At 48.3% G+C, this 20,638-nt stretch overlaps 2 protein-coding genes across 6 annotated transcripts in view; both read left to right on the forward strand.

Annotated features, from left to right (window-relative positions):
• Atp6v0a4 (ATPase H+ transporting V0 subunit a4) overlaps positions 1 to 18,410 on the forward strand; it is an 86,819-nt gene extending 68,409 nt beyond the window's left edge. For all 4 annotated transcript variants that reach the window (XM_076566507.1, XM_076566510.1, XM_076566509.1 and 1 more), the window contains 7 exons: positions 6,439 to 6,557; positions 9,855 to 10,068; positions 13,578 to 13,679; positions 15,001 to 15,111; positions 15,670 to 15,787; positions 16,580 to 16,751; positions 17,892 to 18,410. In XM_076566507.1, the coding sequence (XP_076422622.1) occupies positions 6,439 to 6,557; positions 9,855 to 10,068; positions 13,578 to 13,679; positions 15,001 to 15,111; positions 15,670 to 15,787; positions 16,580 to 16,751; positions 17,892 to 17,982 (927 nt within the window). In that variant the 3' untranslated portion in view covers positions 17,983 to 18,410. The remainder of the gene's footprint in view (positions 1 to 6,438; positions 6,558 to 9,854; positions 10,069 to 13,577; positions 13,680 to 15,000; positions 15,112 to 15,669; positions 15,788 to 16,579; positions 16,752 to 17,891) is intronic.
• Positions 18,411 to 20,208: 1,798 nt separating this feature from the next.
• The window catches only part of Svopl (SVOP like), a 65,195-nt gene continuing 64,765 nt past the window's right edge, over positions 20,209 to 20,638 (forward strand). Inside the window, exon 1 of one of the 2 annotated variants that reach the window (XM_006990443.4) lies at positions 20,209 to 20,386. The gene's annotated coding sequence lies outside the window, so the exon portion shown is untranslated. The remainder of the gene's footprint in view (positions 20,387 to 20,638) is intronic. The other variant, XM_076566512.1, reaches the window with a different exon arrangement.

The following is a 20,638-nucleotide window of genomic DNA, read 5'->3' on the forward strand; positions in this document are numbered from 1 at the left end:
GTATGGCCATCCCTCAAAAACCTGAAAGTAGAACCGTATGACCAGCTAGCCCCACCTTGGCTATACCACAGACACACCTGCACATCCATGCAGCCAGGAAAGGGAGCATGCCTAGATACCCATCACCACACGAACGGCTAAGGAAAATGTAGTACATGTACACAATGGGGTTTTATTCAGTCATAAAGAAAAAATGAAATTATGGCATTTGCAGGGAAATGGATGAAACTGGAAATTACTATGTTGGACTAAATTAGCCTATTGCAGAAAGACCAAGGCTGCTTGTTTTCTCTCGTACAAAGCCTAGATTTAAAGTGTGTACAGGGGCACAGGCGTGGGACGAGAAGGGTGATCGTGAAAAGACATGATGTCTTAAGGGAAGGGGAGAAAAGGAGAGGGTGTCTCAGTTGGCTTTCCACTGTTGTGATGAAACATCATGACCAAAAGCAGCTTGGAGAGGACAGGGTTTATTTGGCTTCCGCTTTCCCATCACAGTCCACCATCGAAAGAAGTCAGGGCAGGAACCTGGAGGCAGGAACTGAGGCAGAAGCTGTGGCGTTATGCTGCGTGTTGGCTTGTTCCCCCAGGCTTGCTCAGCCTGCTTTCTGACTCCATCCAGGTCCACCCACCCTCGCTGGCATGTCCATCGTGGGCTGGATCCTCAACATCAGCCATCCATCAGGAAAATTCCAACTGGCCAATCTGGTGGTGGCAACTGATGATGGTCTCTTCTCAAATGACGCTAGTGTGCATCAAGTTGAGGAAACGCGAGGACAGATGGCAATGGAATCCGACCGACATAAAAGCAGAAAGTGATGGTTGTCTGGGGGCAGGGAACAGGAAGGGAACCAGGCAGAGGGGGAAGCAGTGTGCCCTGGGGAGGACAGAGCCTGAGGGGAAGGAAGTGGAGCAAAGTATGGTGAAGAGCACCATATTGAAACCAATTCCTTTGCCTGTTAACTTGCCCACAGGGGCTGGCAGATGCTGTCATTTCCCCTGGGGCTGAGGAGCTACACATGTTTGTGGACTGCCCTGTGGGTACTGGGAACCCCAGTCCTTTGGAAGAGCAGTCAGTGCTCTTAACCGCTGAGCCATCTCTCCAGCCTCTTGATTAATAGAAAGATAATATTAAAAAGAGGAACAAAATAAAAACAGCCAAGCAGTCCAGAGTTTCTGTCCTGCATGCAATTTTGCCACCTGACCACAACTTTGAAAGGGGAGAAAAACAGAATGACCAGGTCAGAGAAGTGGGATGCCTAAGTAAGGAGGAAACTGGAAACATTTAGAACTTGCATGCGGGAAACCTTGGGTTCTCTCCCCCACACCACACACACACACACACACACACACACACACACACACACACACACACACACACACACACACACTTTCTTGTATCATACACATGTGGTTGAAAATCCACAAAGTATAAAACGTTATAGAGAGCAGCAGGACTGGCAGCTGTTCTCCTTGCATTTCTGGACCTCTCAGTGTTTGAGTCAGAGGCGGATGAGGGGTTTAATCATTGCATATCGTAAGTTTTCCTCCGCACGTCCATTCACTGTGTTGAGCATCTTCCTGTGACTTGGGTCACAAAATATCTGGCCTTCATCGTAGCGCAGCAGCCTTACAGTGTTTTTAGTTTCCGTTTTCAGTAAGGGGACTGAACCCAGCGTTTTGTGCATGGGAGGCAAGTGCTCTGCCCTGAGCCACACGCAGAGGAGACACAGTGGTTAAGAACCTGTGTTTTGGAACTCGGCTGCCTGTGTCTAAATCTTGGGTTTTCCATTCATTGCTTCGTGACTTTGAACAGTTGAACAGCTCTGTGTCTATTTTGTCACCTGGAGACTGCGTATAACAGCCTTACACCTGAGATTGCTTAGCAGGTGGATCAGTCTAGTGCGTGGATATGATATGTGTTTGTTGCTGTATTTTCTTTCAAGGTACATTGGTGTCTTAGATAGGGTTTCTATTGCTGTAAATAGACACCATGACCATGGCAGCTCTTACAAAGGAAAACATTTAACTGGAGCTGGGCTTACAGTTTCAGAGGTTGAGTCCATTATTGTCATGGTGGGAAGTATGGCAGCATGCAGGCAGACATGGTGCTGGAGGAGCTGAAAGTTCTACGCCCTGATCCATAGGCAACAGGAAGTGAACTGTGTGCCACATTGGGCATAGCTTGAGCACAGGAGACCTCAAAGCCTGCCCCCCCCAATACACACTTCGTCCAACGAGGCCACACCTATTGCAACAAGGCCATGCCTCCTAATAGTGCCACTCCCTATAGGACAAGCGTTCAAGCTCATGAGTCCATGGGGGCCATTCCTATTCAAACTATCACAATCGGTAACTGATTCTTTCTAAGGTTATGATTAATTCTCTGTAAGTTTATCTATATAACTAGAATATTTATATCTATCTCAGAGTCTTTTGGAATTAAATAAGTACATCTAAAGGGATTGGTATGTGCCTGGTACCTAACCTTTATCATTTCTAGTTTATCTGATTGGCTGAATCTATAGTGTGTTACAGACTCTACCCTCACTACACTGAGTGATGCTGTAGACATGGGTCACCCAGATGGCCAAAGAAAGGCAGGGTCAGAGGGCAAGTCTGGGATCATTTAGATGCCAGGGTAGTGTGCCAAGAGTAGAGGAGGTGCCTCTAGTGTTGGGATACCAGTCACTGCAGTCTGCTGTGAGCCATAGAAATATGAAGTAGGAACTCAGCTGACTAGGACAAAGGTACACCTGGGAGAAGCCCAGGGCACTTCCAGAGGAGAAAGCCAAGATTTAAGAGTCTTGGTGATAGAGGCTTTTGACTACTAGCCACCCCCTGCAATGAATTTCTCGTGTGCTATCATAGCTCTTCCATTCAATTCTTTTTCTAAGAACAGTGTGTTTGATCATTCATTGGGCACAAGTTCCCCTATTCAATTAAAGTATTTGGATATATATCTTCCAACTGTGATAAAAGCAGTCACACAGCCAGACCCCTAATTTCAGGCTTTTTTGTAATTATCGTCATTACAACATCTGGCCAGGATCTTTCCCGGATGAAAGAATCTTATCTGAGATTCTTCCCAGACTTTCTGAAAACAGACTGCAGCATCCAGACTATCAGTCAGTTCCTGAGGGAAGATAAAAATCTACCATGAGACAACTGCCCAGGCCTGGTGGATGTGCTAATTAAGCTTAACCTTCCTTCCAAGGGCCATCTTAGTTCTAGATCTCCCTTTAACCGTTAACCCAGAAGTAAAGGGCTTTTACTTACCAGGTACATCTAGCTGGGATGCAGGTTGCCTAGCTATGGAGCAGACTTGCCCTGCCTGACCAGAAAGCAGGGGAGTCGGAGATCTGTGGGTGTTATGTGTATTTAAACTGGACTGGGGAAAGATGAAGGGGAGATTACAAGAGAGGACTAGAGGAACGAGATGGAAGATGAGGAAGAAGGAGATGAAGAAGAAGGAGATGAGAAAGAAGGAGATGGGAAGAACTAAGGAGATGGGAAAGGACTAGATGGATGAGAACCTAGATGGGGCAGAACTAGATGAAGGAATTAAAATAGCACATGGAGGGAACACCATAAAAATGTAGAGAGAAATGGGGCAAGAAAGGAGCTAAGTAAGAGAGCAGAATAGAAGCTGTGCAGAAAGAGAACTGACTCAGAAGAATGAAGTGAATGGACTAAAGGGTTTCATGCACATAGATTCATTTCATAGCGTTATGATTAGATTCCTCAGCTGGTTGTTAGATTCTTTTCCCTGGGAAAAGGCTATCGAGGGGCTGGACCTCAATCCATGACAGCAGTCCCTTCTCCCTTCCTCCTACTGGTCTCCCGGTGGCCAGCTGACCGCTGCTCAGAATACTGCAGAGACCCCGAGCTGCGTGGAGCTTCTAACAGTGGTTGGTTTGTGTCCCCGTATATGAGTAGTGCACACACAGTGGCGATGGACAGGATGACTGTGTACGAAGGCTGTGCCTAACCGGATATTGGCCCGTGTTGTGCTTTGAATGAGAATGTCCCCTCTAATCTCAGGCATTTGAGCACTTGGTCCTTAGTTGGTGGTGCTGTTGTGGAGGTGAAGGTGGTGCCGCCTTGCTGGAGAAGTGCATTCCCAGGGGGTGGGCTTTGAGATGAAAAGGTCCCTCTGTTTCATACTTGTGGTTGAGGATGTGAGTTTTCAGCTTCCTGCTCTGGCCTTCATGCCACCATGCTTCTCTGCTGTGATGGACTCCTGTCCCTCAGGAATCGTAAGTCAAACTCTTTCTTCTATAAGTTAACTTGGTTGTGGTGTTTTATCACAGCAGCAGAAAAGTAACTAATACAGCCTCTGAGAAGGAAAGATTTTGGAGTAGGAGGTTGTTTGTGATGGGAGGTGAGAAGGCTGTGTGGATTTGTTATCTTTAAGAAGGTACACATCGCAGGCATTATGGGATGTGCTTGGATTTCATGTGAGGTCAAGGGTCGGAACAAGGACTTGGGATGGGAATGGAGACCAGACCACAGGGCTAATGAGCTTTCTGTGACAAGGAGGACCATTAACCCGAGCGAGACCCTGCTTAGTCCTCTGGCTAATCTATATCTGTTTACGGCTGGATAGGAACGTGTATCACTATTGGTCATGCCAGGGCCAGGACTGTATGGAAGGCAGGCGTCATATCTTATCCATAGTGGTTCTGACAATTGATTGTAGAGATGGCTTAAGAAGGTTCTGGGATGGGCTGGACAGATGCTCAGAGGTTAGGAGCGCTGGCACAGGGTCTTTAAAAGGCCCCACGGGTGGACGTCCGGGGAGGGTGGGGTTTAGGTGCCTCTGCTCCAGCCGCTCTGCTGTGGGGTTTATTGCTCACAATGAGAGCCCGAGAGAGAAGCCAGCCTACAGATCCCCACCTAAGAGTCCAGCAGGCTTCCCTTTGTATTCAGACTCGCAAGTAAGGGGGAGGAGAGGGGGGAACATGGAAGAAAAGGTGAAGGATAATCAGAACACACATCGAATGAAATTTAAGGAAATGGAGAGAAAGTGGGCAAGCGAATATTGATGAAGATGTTGTTAGGAGGGGCTGGAGAGATGGCTCAGCAGTTAAGAGCACTGGCTGTTCTTCCAGAGGTCCTGAGTTCAATTCCCAGCAACCACATGGTGGCTCACAACCATCTATAATGAGATCTGGTACCCTCTTCTGGCCTGCAGGGATACATGCAGGCAGAACACTGTATATGTAATAAATAAATATTTTAAAAATTTAAAAAAGATAGTTAAATTAATAAAACAAGAAGGTTCTGGGAAATGCTTTGCCCTGTGAAGTATTCCAGGAACTCAGAGCAAAATGGGCTACTATAAAAAAGGAGTTGGTCCATTCTTCAGTCAGCACTCTGCAGGCCATTTGTAAAGGAACTGAGGCAAGTTTGAGACCCTCCCTAGTAATTCAGAATATCTTTCCATTTGGCACAAGACAAACCATGCATCTTTTGGTGTGTGTGTGTGTGTGTGTATGTTGTGTGTTGTATGAGGTGTGTGTGTTGTGTATGTATGTTGTGTGAGGTGTGTGTATGTGTTGTGTGAGGTGTGTGTTGTGTAAGGTATGTGTTGTATGTTGTGGAGGTGTGAGGTGTGTTGTTGTGTGAGATATGTTGTGTGTTGTGTGAGGTGTGTGTGTGTGTGTGTGTGTGTGTGTGTGTGTGTGTGTGGTATGTGTGATTTATGAGGGGAGGCACGCATGCCATAAAATGCATGTGGAAGTTAGAAGACAACTTTGTTGGTTTTCTCCTTCCACTTTTACATGGGTTACCTGGGTTCCAGGGATAGAATTCAGGTCATGTTTCGGTTTGCTTTCTGTTGTTGTGATGAAAACCATGACCACAAACAACTTGGGGAGGAAAGGGCTATTGAGCCTCACAGACTAGAGTGCATTATTGAGGGGAAGCTAAGGCAGGATCTGAAGCAGAGGCCAGGGAGGGGAGCTGTTGCAGGCTTGCTCCTCACAGCTTGCTTACGTGGTTTCCGTGTACAACCCAGGATCACCTGCCTAGGGATAGAACCACCCACAGTGGACTGGGCCTCCCACATCAATAACTATGATGGGAATGGCCCACAGGCCAATCTGACGGAGGTGACAGGTGACTCTAGTTTGCCAAGTTGACAAACACTAACCCCCACAGGCCGCCAGGCTTGACCACAAGCACCCTTACTCACTGGGCCGCCTCGGCAGTCCTTATCTTTGGTTTCCTTCCAGCACTTGGGTATCTGATCCGTGGCACCAGTGACTCCCACCCTTTGTCACCACAGCTGTGGTTATGACTGTCCTTTCCCGTTCCTGAGCCCCACGTGCGCGTTGTCATCTCCCGAGCATCGTCCTTGGGGGACTGCGCTGTAGCCGAACTCCTAGAGACCGCCCCGGTTCTGACTCACGTCTTCTTGTCATGTTTCTTATCCAGATTTGGAACCTGGCTTCAAACAAACTCACATTTTTAAACTCCTATAAGATGAAGATGTCAGTCATCCTGGGCATCATTCAGATGACTTTTGGTGTTATTCTCAGCCTCTTCAATCACATGTGAGTTTCTCTTAAAAGGAAACAAACATTTATTTTTAATTGTGTGTACATGTGTATGTGTGCTTGATTGTGGGTATGTGCATGTGAGTGCAGACTCAGATCTCTGAGCTGAAGTTACTGGTGATTGTGAGCTGCCTAGGTTCTAGGAACCAAATATGCATCCTCTGCAAGAACACAGGGACTCTTAACTAATGAGCCATCTCCCACCCTACATGTGAGCTTCTTGATTCACCCTCTGCTTGCCCGTCTGATGGCACTGAGGAGGAAGAGGCAGGGCCACCAGTGAGCCTTGTGTGGCAGGTCGCTTCCCTGTGGGTCTTGGCTTGAGCTAAGACAGACTGGTTGGCCAGAATCAGGAGCACCTCTGTTTCTGCCATGCAGAGTCTGTTGACATAAAGGTGTGTTTTCTGCCTGGGAAATTCCTTAGGGCTCATGAGGGTGCTGGGAAGCTCACTCATGGCAGCTTGTATTCCTCCTGCCTGGAAGGAAAGGTTGGTATAGTAGCCAGCTCATTCTCCACCCAGTGGGCCAGGGAGGACCTGTATGAATGTTGGCCAAGGTGCTCCCAATCCTGGATCATCCTGGGTGTCCTTTCTCCTGGCTGGTAGCAGCCTCTCTCCTTCTTGCCTGTCCATGTCAGCATCCTGTTCCTTTCCTCTGTCAACATCCATCACTGGAAAGCTTCTTAAACTTATTGATGCTAAAAGTGTGTTTGGACATAGCATCACATGCTTACTCAGTGTGCCTTTTGAACATGGCGGCTGACTTCAAGTGCCCAGAAATCCCACTTGCTACTTAGGTTAGGAGTAAGTGGGGCATCGGGACCCACAGAAACGATGGAGAGCTTGTGATCAGTCACTTTAAGTCTCAACCTCAGCTCCTAGTGAAGGTGATCATAGCCTCAATGCCTGACATTGTTAAGATTGTTAACATGGTAAACAAAATAGAATGGGGGCTGGGAATGTAGCTCAGTTGGTAGAGTGCCTGCCTGGAATGCACAAAGCCCTGGGTTCGGTCTCAAATACTGCATACAGTGGATGTGGTGGTAGTGCACACCTGTGATCCCTGCACTTGGATGGAGGCAGAAAAACCAGAAGTTCAAGGTCTAGCTACATAGCAAGTCCAAGGCCAGCTTGGTCTTTGGGAGAGCCTGTCTAAAAAAGAAAGGAGCAAGTAAAGAAAGAAAGGGAGATGAAGAGAATGGGAATACATAACCAGAATGGGTTAGGTTACAGGAAAATGAACAACTCCAACCTCAATGGCTTAAGACCATGAATCATAGCAGCAGGGCCACATGGGTCCCATGTCTGTCATCCTTCCACTCAGGGGACTTAGAGGATGGGTGGACACTCCTGAACCCCTGCATGTACCATGGCAGAGAAAAGGTAGAGAGTTCTCGTTGAGTCCTAAAGCTTCTCCCCAAAGTGGCAGGGGGCTATTTCTGGTCCCATTTTGTTGGCAAGAACCAGTTGTGGGGGTGACCTTAAACTTGAGGCCATAGAAGTAGTTCTACTTGGAAAACCGAGGATGTTGTGCACTGTGGGAAGTGTTGTGAGAGAGAAGCTGAAGATGTGTGGGAAGGGCTTCCCAGATGATGGTCACTGGCCTCCTTATGCACCAGGGCTTTTTCTGACAGTCCATCTCTAGAGCTCCCTCTTAGCCTGGTAGGGCTCTGTCTTAGGGCAAAAGGCTGTGAACTTTCTATTACTCTATCTTGGCACCATGTCTTGAGAGGATTTTTTACTTTTATGGAATTTCAGAATCATAAAATAGTCCCCCTTTTTCTTTTTCTTGAGGTACTAGGAATTGAACATAGAGCCTCACACAGGCTAGATATCTTGGGCACTGTTCTATTGCTGTGAAGAGACACTATGACCAAGGCAACTCTTATAAAAGAAAGCATTTAATCGGGGGCTTACTTATAGTTTTAGAGGGTTCGTCCATTATCATCATGGTGGGGAGCATGGCAGCATGCAGGCAGACATGGTGCTGGAGCAGTATCTGAGAGCTTTACATCCTGATCTGCATGCAGAGAGAGATGAGAGACAGACAGACAGAGGTCTGGTGTGGGCTTTTAAAACCTCAAAGCCACCTAATGACACACTTCCTCCTACAAGGCCACACCTATTCCCAACAAGGCAATAGCTCCTAATCTTTCTAATCCTTCTTAAACAGTCCATCAACTCAAGACTAAGTGTGCAAATATATGAGCCTTTGGGAGCTTTTCTCATTCAAACCACCACAGGAGGCAAGCATTCTATTACTGAGCCACAGCCTCAGCCCTCCTCTTTTTAAAGGTAGGGTCTCATGTAGCCCAGGCTGACCTTGAACTCGGTATATATACAAAGATGGCTTGATTTCCTGGTTCCACTCCCCAGGTTCTGGGATTATAGGCATGAACCATTATGCCCATTTTTTTTTTAAATTTTTAGTTTTGAGACAGGGAGGGTCTCATTAAGTTGTGTAGGTTGCCTTGTGACTCACTGTGTACCCCAGGCAGTGCAAAAACTTGTGATTCTCCTGCCTCAGCCTTTTGAGTGTCTGTGATTACAGATCTGTGCTACCAGACACAGTGTTTAATGTTCTTCTACCCAACCATGAAAAGGTGAGAACCACTGAGTTGACAGAGAGAGAGAAAGAGAGAGAGAGAGGGGGGGGGAGAGAGAGAGAGAGAGAGAGAGAGAGAGAGAGAGAGAGAGAGAGAGAGAGAGAGAGAGAGAGAGAGAAAGAGAGAGAGAGAGATTACATGTGTGTGTGCCAGAAAATGGTGTTGAACTCCTGGAACTCAAGTTAAAGATGACTGAATCACCTGATGTGGCTGCTGGGAATCAAACTTGGGTCCTCTGGAAGAGCAGAAAGTATTTTTAATCACTGAGACACCTCTCCAGGCCCATATTAGAATCACTCTTAATCTCCAGGCTCCATCTGGTCCACAGGCTGTAGATTGGCAGCACCCGTCTTAGTATATACGTATCAGATAAAGCTTCCAAATGTCTATTACTGCTTCATTTCGCCTTCAAAGGTGTCTTGGGAATGAAATCTTCATGAGAAGCTGTGGCCAGATCACCAGACAGTACTTTCTAGACCTAGGTTCCCTGAATCTGTGCAAGCAAAAACACTCTCCAGGTATTCCCCTTCTCTTTTCTTTCCTCTCCATACACGTTTGTGCTTGCCGGGGGAGTACAGCATTTGCCAGCAGCTCAAGAAGGGAATAAATAAACACTGTGTGCCTGGGGAGTGCTTGAGCACTAACATTCTGTTAATGTTCTGTCTTACATGTGTGTTTTCCGCCCTTAGTTACTTCAGAAGAACCCTCAACATCATTCTGCAGTTCATCCCCGAGATGATTTTTATGCTGAGCCTGTTTGGATACCTGGTTTTCATGATCATTTTCAAGTGGTGTCGGTACGATGCCCACACATCCCAGAAGGCTCCCAGCATCCTCATCCACTTCATCAGCATGTTTTTGTTTGACTACGATGATTCCAATGCACCCCTGTACAGCCATCAGGTAGCTCTGCTTTGAAAACCCCTCCTCTGACCCACTGGGTTTTGTAAGATCTCTCTCATGCTCTTTGAGGACTGAAGAGAGTAGTTCTTTGTGAGACTAAGCCATCTCAGCACTCAGGGAAGAACATTACGTTCTTAAGTAAAGGGACAGGCACAGACAGCCGTTACGAGGCTCTCACTCGTCCTGCTGGGGTCATGCACAAGGGACGTTATTGTTCAGTTGAAAATTGGCTAGGAAAAGAGGGAAAAAGAACCTGCAGATGGGTTGGCTTGAGTGGGAAAATGCTCCAGTTTAAGCTTTGAATGTTAAAGATTGAAAATCCTTGGACTGGCAAGATAGCTCAGCAGCAGGTCCGTGTTTGCTGCCATCCTGGTGATGGAGTTCAGTTTCCGGGACCCACACAGTGGAAGACACGAACCAACTTCTGCAAGTTGTCCTCTGACCTCCACATGCACACAAAATAAGTATGTAAGTCAATAAAAAAAAAAAAACCTAAAAATCTCACATGGGAGGCAGAGACAGGTAAATCTCTGTGAGTTCAAGGCTAGCCTGGTCTTACACAGAGTTCCAGGACAGCCAGGACTACACAGTGAAACTCTGTCTAAATACAAACAAACAAACAAATAAAAATCTTTTGTTAAAAAAGCAAATTCTAAGCTGGGGGGTGGTGGTGGCACATGCCTTTAATCCCAGTGCTTGGGAGGCAGAGGCAGGTGGATCTCTGTGAGTTCAAGGCCAGCCTGGTCTACAGAGTGAATTCCAGGACAGCTAGGGCTACACAGAGAAATCTTGTCTTGAAAAACAAAAAAACAAACAACAACAACAAAAATTCTAGCTAAGGCTCACATAAAAGGAAATACAAATAAAACCAAGAACCAAAGTTCCGCTGTTTCCAGGAGGGATGGGTTTCTGGAAACTGGACCAGGCTCATGCTAGCCTGTGGTTCTCAAAGTCAGCCGGAACTTACCCCCACTTTCTGTTCATCCATAGCTGGTATGTCCCAGCAGCTGGACTTGGCTCCCACTCCGGTCTTTCCCATTTCCTTCAGCCAAGAACAGCTGTCCCTGAGTCCCTGCAGAGGATTGATCCAGGACACAGAAAACCCCTGTAGATCCCCAAACCCACAGATGCTCAGATCTCCTGTACAAAGTAGTCTAGTGTTTGTGTAGAGACTATCTAACAGGCCCCCTCCCCCTGCCCCCCGCCCCCCTCCCCATGTGCCATGTTCTTTAACTACTCTCTGGATTGCTTAGGCACCCAGCACCATCAAGTGCTATGTAAACTGCTGTCGCACAAGTTCTAGGGGAAATAATGACTAGGAAAAGGGTCTGATGTGTTCAGTACAGTTTCTTTTAGTATTTTTGATGGGCTGGATATGCAGATGTGGATCTTGCAGAGATGGTCGAGTGTATCTTACTATTTCCAGTGTGTTTAAATATATGCATTTGTTAGGGATCTTAGGAGGTGTTTAGGTGAACATACAAAGTCATGGGTTTGCTCACGGCATCCTCACACATACGTCATTGTACTGGGTTCTCATTTGCCCTCCCCCCTCACTGCCTGCCTCCAGCCTGTCCCTTCCTGCTCCCCATACAGTGTATTTCATCTGGAAACAATAGAAATGCCCCCTTGGAACTGGATGTGAAATGAACTCAGTGAATCATTCTTGTCCAACACAAACGATTCTTTTACCTTAGCCTCACCCAGCAGGTTTTTTATGAATGGAAGGTCCACTTCTGTCCTAATTCGCTGGACAGAGCTCTGTGGCTAGGATCACACAGGTAGCTCTTCCATGGAAACGTCCTCTGCCAGGGACTGCACACACTGGATTCCGAGAGCTGACTTTTTCCCCTGGCTCCTAGCTGTGTTCCCTTCCTTCCAGAGGCATCAGACAAGAGGAAAACATGCCGCCCGACAAGGCTTTTGTAAGCGATGGTTTTAGATAATGATCAGAGAGGAACCATACCTCAGAGGGCCCTTTTGTGTCGGACTTGTTAAACACACACGGCAACCTTGGGCTGGCCCCACAGTGCTGGCACAGAGTGAGTGTGTTTTAAAGGTTCATTTGCTCCGTGCTGGCATCAGAGTGAACGTTTATTTGGATTTCCCAAACAAACCCTTTCTTGTAGGCGGCAGCCCTAGAGTAACCTAGTATTTGCTGTGTAACTACCTGTAGAGAGGCCCTGGGGGGCTTCGCTGTCTCTGGAAGAGGCACCCGGCATTGCCGTGAGTGAGCGGCTTTCCAGCGTCTTGTTGTATTAATAAACACTGCAGAGAACTGGCTGCTTTCCCTACAGCTTGCTATGAAGATTAATTATGTTGACATGGTTTGGGATTTCCATAACCTCAGTCTGGGGTCACGTGGTTAGAGGAAATGGCCGACACTAAAGTCTCCTCAGCTTTGCTCTGGCTGTCTTTGCGTAGAAGCACATACCGGTGCTTTGTCTGTCATCCAGGGGTGGCAGGTCTGGTTGTAAAAACGGACACGTGGCAGTGAGCACCTTCCTGTGCAGGGGCTTCATGTGGTCAGTACAGGGCGGGGGCACATGCCCTTCCCTCTTTTGAGCTTGTAAAACAGTAGGAGTTGAGCAGGTCAAGTGTTCCCGCTGGGAAAATGTCTTCCTGCTGTTGCTCACAGACCATCTCCTGACATGGATCTTGAGCTGGCAAGAGCAGGCGAGGAAACAGGAAGGCTCACAAGCTGTATTTCCTCAGCCTGTGAGCAGTTTCCTGTCCTTGTCGCTGCCCCCCCCCGCCCCCCAGCAGCTTTCCACAGTGTAGCTAAATCACCCCTCAGAGCTGGGAAAAGTGGATGAGGAGTGTGTCAGATAAGTGAGGAGGGACCTGGAAGGAAACGTGAAGCTGGGTGTTCCTCTTGGGTCTCAGCAGTGGTCAAGTGGGGAACCCTGAGAAACTGGTTCTGAGTACATAGTGGATATCCCAACCCATGAGGGGACTTGAGGCGGAAAGTCAGGTAGAGGGTGTGGGAACTCCTGGTTTCTTTCTTGAAGTGGGGAGAGGTAGAGGGAGGGAGGGAGAATGAGAGAGAGCTCCAACAATTACCTCACACTGGAAATAGTAATTACTGATTTAATATAAAATGACCCAAAGGTTGGTTCCGGTAGAGAGATGGCTGGAATCATGTGACCTGCCAATTTCCTTCTGGAACTAGAGTAACTGTGTCCCTGGAGCAGCTAAGGGGTGAGAGAAGCATGGTAGTGTCTCAGGACTTCTTGTTTTGAAGACTCCATGTGGTGTGAGAGTGTCACAAAGGACTGCATAGCACATACACAGCACAGAAGTGGGCACAGAGCACCACAGGATAGCCATTTCTCTGTCCACACGAGGCGTGTGGCGGAAGTGAGGGTGACCAGAAGCGGAATGCTTTGGATTACTCAGAGGGTCGCTGAAGTGCCTGCCTTCTCCTCCGAGCATGGAAAGCCCCATTATGCATGGGAAGAATACTTTATGGCCATCTTAGTGACTGGTACCAATTTTGATTTTTGCAGCAAGAAGTCCAAACTTTCTTTGTCATTATAGCGTTGGTCTCTGTGCCGTGGATGCTCCTGATTAAGCCATTTATTCTCAGAGCCCAACACCAGAAATCTCAGGTAAGCGTTGCCTTTTAGTCTACCCACTGTGGGTCACAGCACACTTTCCTAGAAATGGAAGTCTGGGGTGGGGAGAGAGCAGTGGGTTCCCCTGCGAGGCCTGGAGAGGTCTGGAGGGCAGGGCTGGACTCAAGTGTGTGTCCTTCAGTAGAGTCCCACCGGGACCCCTTACTTCCTACACAGTGATCCATTTCCCAAACACAGTAAGTCTGAAGTTCCTCACACTCTGCTCAGGGTGTGTGTGTCCCATCTGGTTGGCACTGAAGATTTTATATATATGTAAGCATCCGGACTTGGTTGTTTTATTGGTTAGACATGGGAATGGGGGGGTAGTTACATTTATATTTTGTTTTTTAAAAACAGAGTCTCACTATATCACCTTGGCTGGTCTTGCATTGGTTATGTAGCCCAGGCTAGCCTAACTCAAAGCAGTCCTCTTGCCTCTGCCTCTCAGTGCTAGGATTACAGGCGTACACCACCATGCCCCCCAGATAATTCTGTTTAAAATGAATATTAAAGTTATTCTTAGTGAATTTTCTAAGGTTGTGATTTTACTCCCTTAGAATGTTGGTATAGGCTATCATAGGATAGGCACATTCAAAAATCCAGTTTTAATTTATGAATAACTTCCTCCTATTGCCAAATATCAGTTTCAGTTGATTTCTTTTCCTTCCTTCCTTCCTTCCTTCCTTCCTTCCTTCCTTCCTTCCTTCCTTCCTTCCTTCCTTATCCTTCCTTCTTTTTCTTTCTTTCCTTCCTTCCTTCCTTTTTATCCTTCCTTCCTTCCTTCCTTCCTTCCTTCCTTCCTTCCTTCCTTCCTTCCTTCCTTCCTTTCTTTCTTTCCCTTCCTTCCTTCCTTCCTTCCTTCCTTCCTTCCTTCCTTCCTTCCTTCCTTCCTTCCTTCCTTTTTTCTTTTCTAAATTGCCTTGAGCCTCATTTACACAGGGAACATAGTAACCTAAAGCAAACAGGGCCTAGGGAGATGAACCCCTCCCAGGGACCCTTGGGTCCAGCTATACTGAGATGGCTCCCTGCTTTCTTCTGTTAGTATAGAAGATACGACGGATTGTACTGAGATGGCAAATGCTTTAAATGGCTGTAGGCATTAAACTCTACTTTTCTAAAATGTAAGGTGGATATTAACCTCACCTGGCATTCCTATGGGGGCTGGAGAAAGAGAATGACATAATAAAAAAGCCAAAACAATTACAACATGATAGACGGGTCCATAACTACCTTGAAGGGGGCCTTTATCTTGTCAATACTTTAACAACCCGGAGGCCAAGTGGAACACTGTCTTGGTCTCCTTGCTTGCCCACAGCTGCAGTCTTTCACAATCCACGAGGATGACATTGAAGGTGGCCACTCAAGCACCTCTGCTCAGAAGAAGACCACAGGCACCCACGGGACTAAGGATGGCCACGAGGAGGAGGTATCTGAGACAAGAGCACCAAAGGCCGACTTCCCAGTTTGTGCAGAGTCTAGAATTGGGATCTGATCTTTCCAGTCACGAGGGTGCGGGATGAACTCAGGGATGAGCTGGAGGGTCTGCTGCTGTCAGTCTTGTGGCTCCTGAATCAGCAGGTTCAAGAACGCCCAGGGCGGGCATTGGTGGCACACGCCTTTAATCCCAGCACTCAGAATTCTTGACTCTTGCTGGCAAGGGCCATCAGCCTTCAACTAGATTCTTGGGTGAGGGACCCCTTTCCCATGTCTCCATAACTTCCCCTTTCTATCCCACCCCACGGAGACTATGGCTAATGGTAATCTATGATACAGTTTGTAACTAACTTGGAAGACAGAAGCTCAAAGCCTCCAATTACCCTGATATGATGAGTATTTATTACATACATGCATTGAGATATATTGTGCCCCATAAATATGTAGTTATTACTGTAATGAAAATGGAAATTAACATTCTCACTCTAAAAGGGAGAGAGAAGGGAGAAAAAGAACTTAATGAAGTAAGACAGAAAATGCTCTGTTACAGTTCAACTTTGGAGACATCTTTGTCCACCAGGCCATCCATACCATTGAGTACTGTCTAGGCTGTATCTCCAACACAGCCTCGTACCTTCGGCTCTGGGCCCTCAGCTTGGCTCATGCAGGTGAGTGTGCAACCCAGGAGAGTCAAGGCCAGCAATCATCACCCCGAGAACAGGCTTATTCTACTCATGAGCAAGAGTGCTTTCTTAGGGTCATTTGTAGTATGTTTGCCAGATAATGACTATTTAATGTTTTTCTTGGGTGTCTTTCTGAAGATCCTTAAGCAACTGACGATAATTTCCCATGCTTCTGAATTTACATGAACAGAATCTTAACATGAGCCTGGCATGACAAAATGCCACAGACCGGGTGGCTCCAGCCATAAGCAGATTTTTTTTTTCTCATAGTTCCAGAGGGTGGAAGTTTGGGATGAGAGTGCCAGTATGGGGGGCTCGGGTGGAAGGCCACTTTCCAACACCCCCACTTAGAAGGGTGAGGGAGGGAGAGCTGGAACTTGAGAGTGAATACGCCCTTAAATTCCCTAATCCCATGGCAAAGGGACCCCTCTCATATTTCTAATCACCCCCCTCTAAGACCCCAGGGAGGACTACAAACGAACCAGGCTTCCCGCATTCTTTTAGGTTTCGCATTTTTGTGCCTATCTCATGTTATTCAGGTTTGATTCCTTTTGCTGCTGTTGATAGCTCTAGTTGGGAACTTTCCCTGGTGATCAGTGTGCCTCGGAGTATCTGTCTGTGTCCTCTTGTTGGAAGGCCCCGCACTCTGATCGAAGCTATGGGAGTCCAGCTCCTTCCTGCGTGGCCCTCAGAGGGGCTTTTGCATTTGAGGTGATGGAGGAAAACGATGGGTACATACAAACCTGGTGGCTGAGGATGTCCCACTTGCTCCCACAGAGCTGTCCGAGGTGCTCTGGACCATGGTGATGAACATCGGCCTCCGCCTTCGGGGCTGGGGAGGGCTCATTGGGGTCTTCATCATCTTTGCCGTCTTCGCCATCCTGACGGTCGCCATCCTCCTCATCATGGAGGGTCTCTCGGCCTTTCTGCATGCCCTCCGGCTGCATTGGTAAGCCTGCTTGTCCCTTAGGAGCTTGGGGGAAGGGCAGGCTGCAGGGCTGGCTGACTGACCAAAGTCACACCTTGGCTACATTTTGGGAACCTCAGTTTAGTCATCTGTTTATGTGATGTGCGTGATGTAACGTATGTTCACATGTATGCAGCTATGCTGGCTGCCCCGCCATGTAGCTTTCATTTGCTCTGTGCTGACTTGTTAGTACAGTCGGCTTCCAAAGACGTGCGGGGACAGATCTGGAACAGGCTTATGGAGAGCATGTTGGTGAACAGGTGTGCTTGGCTGTGTGGCTGCTGAGGGCAGGAGTGGCGTCAGGAGAACAAGCCACTGAACTCTACAGAGGAAACGGGGATGCCACAGCAAGCCTGTCACATCCTCAGCACACACTGGGGGCACCGCTCTTAGGAAACTAGATTTTTTTTTTCATTTTATGTGTATGAGTGCTTTGCCTGCATGTGTCTATACTCCTTGTGTGTGCAGTGCCTGTGGAGGTCAGAAGAGGGCATCAAATCTCCTGGGATTGGAGTTATACATACCTGTGAGCTGACATGTGGGTGCTGGGAATCGAACCCAGGTCCTCCGGAAGAGCGGTCGGTGCTCTTAAATGCTGAGCCATCTCTCTAGCCTTAGGAAACATTTTTATGTTTGCATATTGAGTGGAGGAGACTGCAGCGTCCCCTGTCTCCACGCTAACATTTTCCCTCCACTGCATGAAGCATGCGCCTCTGCAACATCACAGAACAGAAGTGACCATGGGTGAAATTGGTTATAAGATGATTTTCGAACATACAGGCCAAGCTCCTGCTGTCCTAACCAGGACTCCACAACTGGGAGTCAGGGTGCACATGGGAAGGCACGCACAACCTCATGATGAGTGGTCGCCTCATGCGCTGCTGCGATTATCAGATAGTGCGTGGAGGGGAGGCATCCTTGCTTGGGCAGAGGCTGTGGATGTTCCTAACGTGGGGGAGGTGTGTGCTGTGGCCCGTGAAGCTTGAGGAAGAGAGGTAGGAGGAGGGGGCGTGGTAAGAGGGAGGCTTAAAAGGTCGCCTGGTTCCCATGCTGTTCTCTGCCAGCCCTGACATTTCAATCTGCTTTTTTTTTTTTTTTTTTTTCCCTTCCCCATCACCACAGGGTGGAGTTCCAGAACAAGTTCTATGAGGGGGCTGGCTCCAAGTTCTCCCCATTCTCCTTCAAACATGTCCTGGAAGGGGCCGAGGAGTAGGCTGGTGCCAGCTGAAGAAGTTCACTCTTGTCTCTGGTGTCCGCCCAGGCCAGGTGTCCCAGAAGCAGCCCTGTTGGCTCCCTGAAGTGTGAAGCTGTGTGAGGCATGGGATTCGGCAGGATTTAACCACGTAACCGAGGGGCTGCTTTTTGCTTGATCAAATACCAAAATAACTGGGAAACAGGAGGGGGCACTAGACCACTGTCTTGTAATAGTTTATTTTTGTTTTACTGTCTATCTGGTTTGAGACAAGGTCTCATGAGCTCTAACCGTCCTGGAAATAGCTACGTAGCCAAGGATGGCTTTGAACTCCGGCTCCTCCTGCCTCCACTTTGTTGAGACGACAGGCCCGGGCCACCACACCTGGATCCCCCGCAGTATTTCAAGGATTAGAATCACGAAAATAAACGTCTGCTCTGTTCACTGTTTCCTTAAGATGTCTTTATTCAAAATTAATCCATGACATTTAGTATCTGCAGTTAGAGGCCAGCACTGGACAATGGAGTTACACAACCTAATCCTGGGGAAGGATCAGGTTTATGTTTTTCTCCGCATTTCCCCCTGGTCAGGGGCTTAGCATTACAGCTTAGGGGCTTTCTCAAACATTGCCCCCCTTTCCCCCAGAAGCACAGCTAACGCCCTCTGGGTAGTGAGCGGGAGGCTCAGCCCTGGCCTGACTCTGGGCATCACTCAGTTCTGAGAAGTGAAATGTGACAACGTGACATCATTCCCGGGACACGGCTTGCTGTCACCACACATTGAGCTGGAGTGACCGCGGAAGGAGAGGCAGAGGCGTAGCCAGGTTCTGGAACCCAGTGTACGGGGAAGGAGACTACCTTGTAGTCGAGTTCTTCACCCTCCCTAGAACCAGTTTCGTAGGGTGCCGGGACTGGTGATCCCCCAAGCACCCGAGGAGATTCGTCCCGTGGGCTGTTTGGTCTGAATGACCCACGTCCGGGTGAACTGCTGTCTCTGTCGTGACTACAGGAGCGGGACTAAGAATAAGCCACATTTTTGTATGCTTTGCAATTGACTGTCTTTTCTACCTGGAGAGCGGACCAGATTCAAATGCGGTTGCGTGTATGTATGCGTGCAGGCACATGTATACCACGACGCACACGGGGATTAGAGGACGACTTCCCATGCCGTGTGTGCACCAGGCTAGCTGGCCTGTGGGCTTCCAGGGATGCTCCTGTCTCCGACTCCCATCTTGCTGCAGGAGCAATGGGATTATAGAATCGCTCAGCGGTGCCTGGCTTTCACATAGCTCCTGGGGATTTGAACTCAGGTCCTTACGCTTGCTTGGCAAGCACTTTATTCACCTGCCGTCTTCCCAGAGTTTGACTCTTATCTTTTAGATCCCACTTGCTGCCCTATACCCAGATTGACTAGTGTCGTTAAGAGCAATACTCAACCCTAAAGGAAGTGGTCGTGGCCCTTTCCTGTCTGGGTCACAGCCTGCCCGGCAATGTGAGGCCTGTCCTTTTTTTTTTTTTAAGATTTATTTATTTATTTATTATGTATACAGCATATGACTGCAGGCCAGAAGAGGGCGCCAGATCTCGTTACAGATGGTTGTGAGCCACCATGTGGTTGCTGGGAATTGAACTCAGGTCCTCTGGAAGAGCAGTCAGTGCTCTTAACCTCTGAGCCATCTCTCCATCCCGAGGCCCATCTTTTAAGGTGTTTGCTTATCAAGGTTGGATCAAAGGATGATGTTTGCATTCCAGCTGTGAGACTTCATCATGTGCATCACTGGACAAGAAGTGGAGTTCTCCACGATCCCCCCCACCACGACCCCCCTCCCCTCCCGCTGTCCACCTGGGGACTGTGGAAAAGAGATGGTAAGACCTGGCAGTGGTGGGGAGGGGAGGCTCAGCCAATGAATGACAGCTGCCAGAAAGAATCGACCGGAAGTCCTATGAGAAGCCCACGCACACACGACTCTGCTGCCATGATCGTCGGGGAGTTGGGCTCTCAGCTTGCTGGTGCCCTGTTGGGCATCCATCTGAAGAATGCACCCTGCAGAGATGGCTCAACACACGCCCCCCCCCCAGCTCTTTCAGAAATGCCCTCCAGCCTGAGAGGGACACCTGACATCCCCCGCCCCCCAAGGTTTGGCAGCCGCCTCCTGTCTCGAAGCACTGCTCTTTTCTCGTTCACAAGGGATCAGGTGAGGGCTGTTTCCAAGGGGGTGTGCCCTCCATGTCACTCACCCAGAACGCCAGGTGGCCCCTTAATGAATCCTGTTTGGAGAACTGAGGTGAGAGGGAGGTAGGGGCAGGGGCCGGGCCTCTCTGGAAGGTAAGTCTAGAGGCAGAGAGGCCTCCGGAGCTGCCAGCCGGGCTGTGCTGAGACAGTGTACAGGAGCCCGAAGTCGGAACATTTTCCAGGAAATACACAGGTGAGAAACTTTTGGCAACAGGTGTGTATCGGCTTTTACTGCTGCTGTTCAGGGGAGGGAGGGAGCCAGCTGCTCGTGTGTTGCTGGAGTGTGAAACTCATTGTTTTGAAAACTTGTGCGTGTATTATATATGTTAGTATGTTTGTGTATGTGTGTGGTGTATGCACATGTGTGCACAGGTTTGTGCCCTCTGCACGTTCCCAGAAGCCAGAGGAGGACGCGGAGTGTCAGGCTCTCACTCTCCCCCTATTC

This window comes from Peromyscus maniculatus, chromosome 3 (assembly GCF_049852395.1).
Source record: "Peromyscus maniculatus bairdii isolate BWxNUB_F1_BW_parent chromosome 3, HU_Pman_BW_mat_3.1, whole genome shotgun sequence".
NCBI classification, from domain to species: Eukaryota; Metazoa; Chordata; class Mammalia; order Rodentia; family Cricetidae; genus Peromyscus; species Peromyscus maniculatus.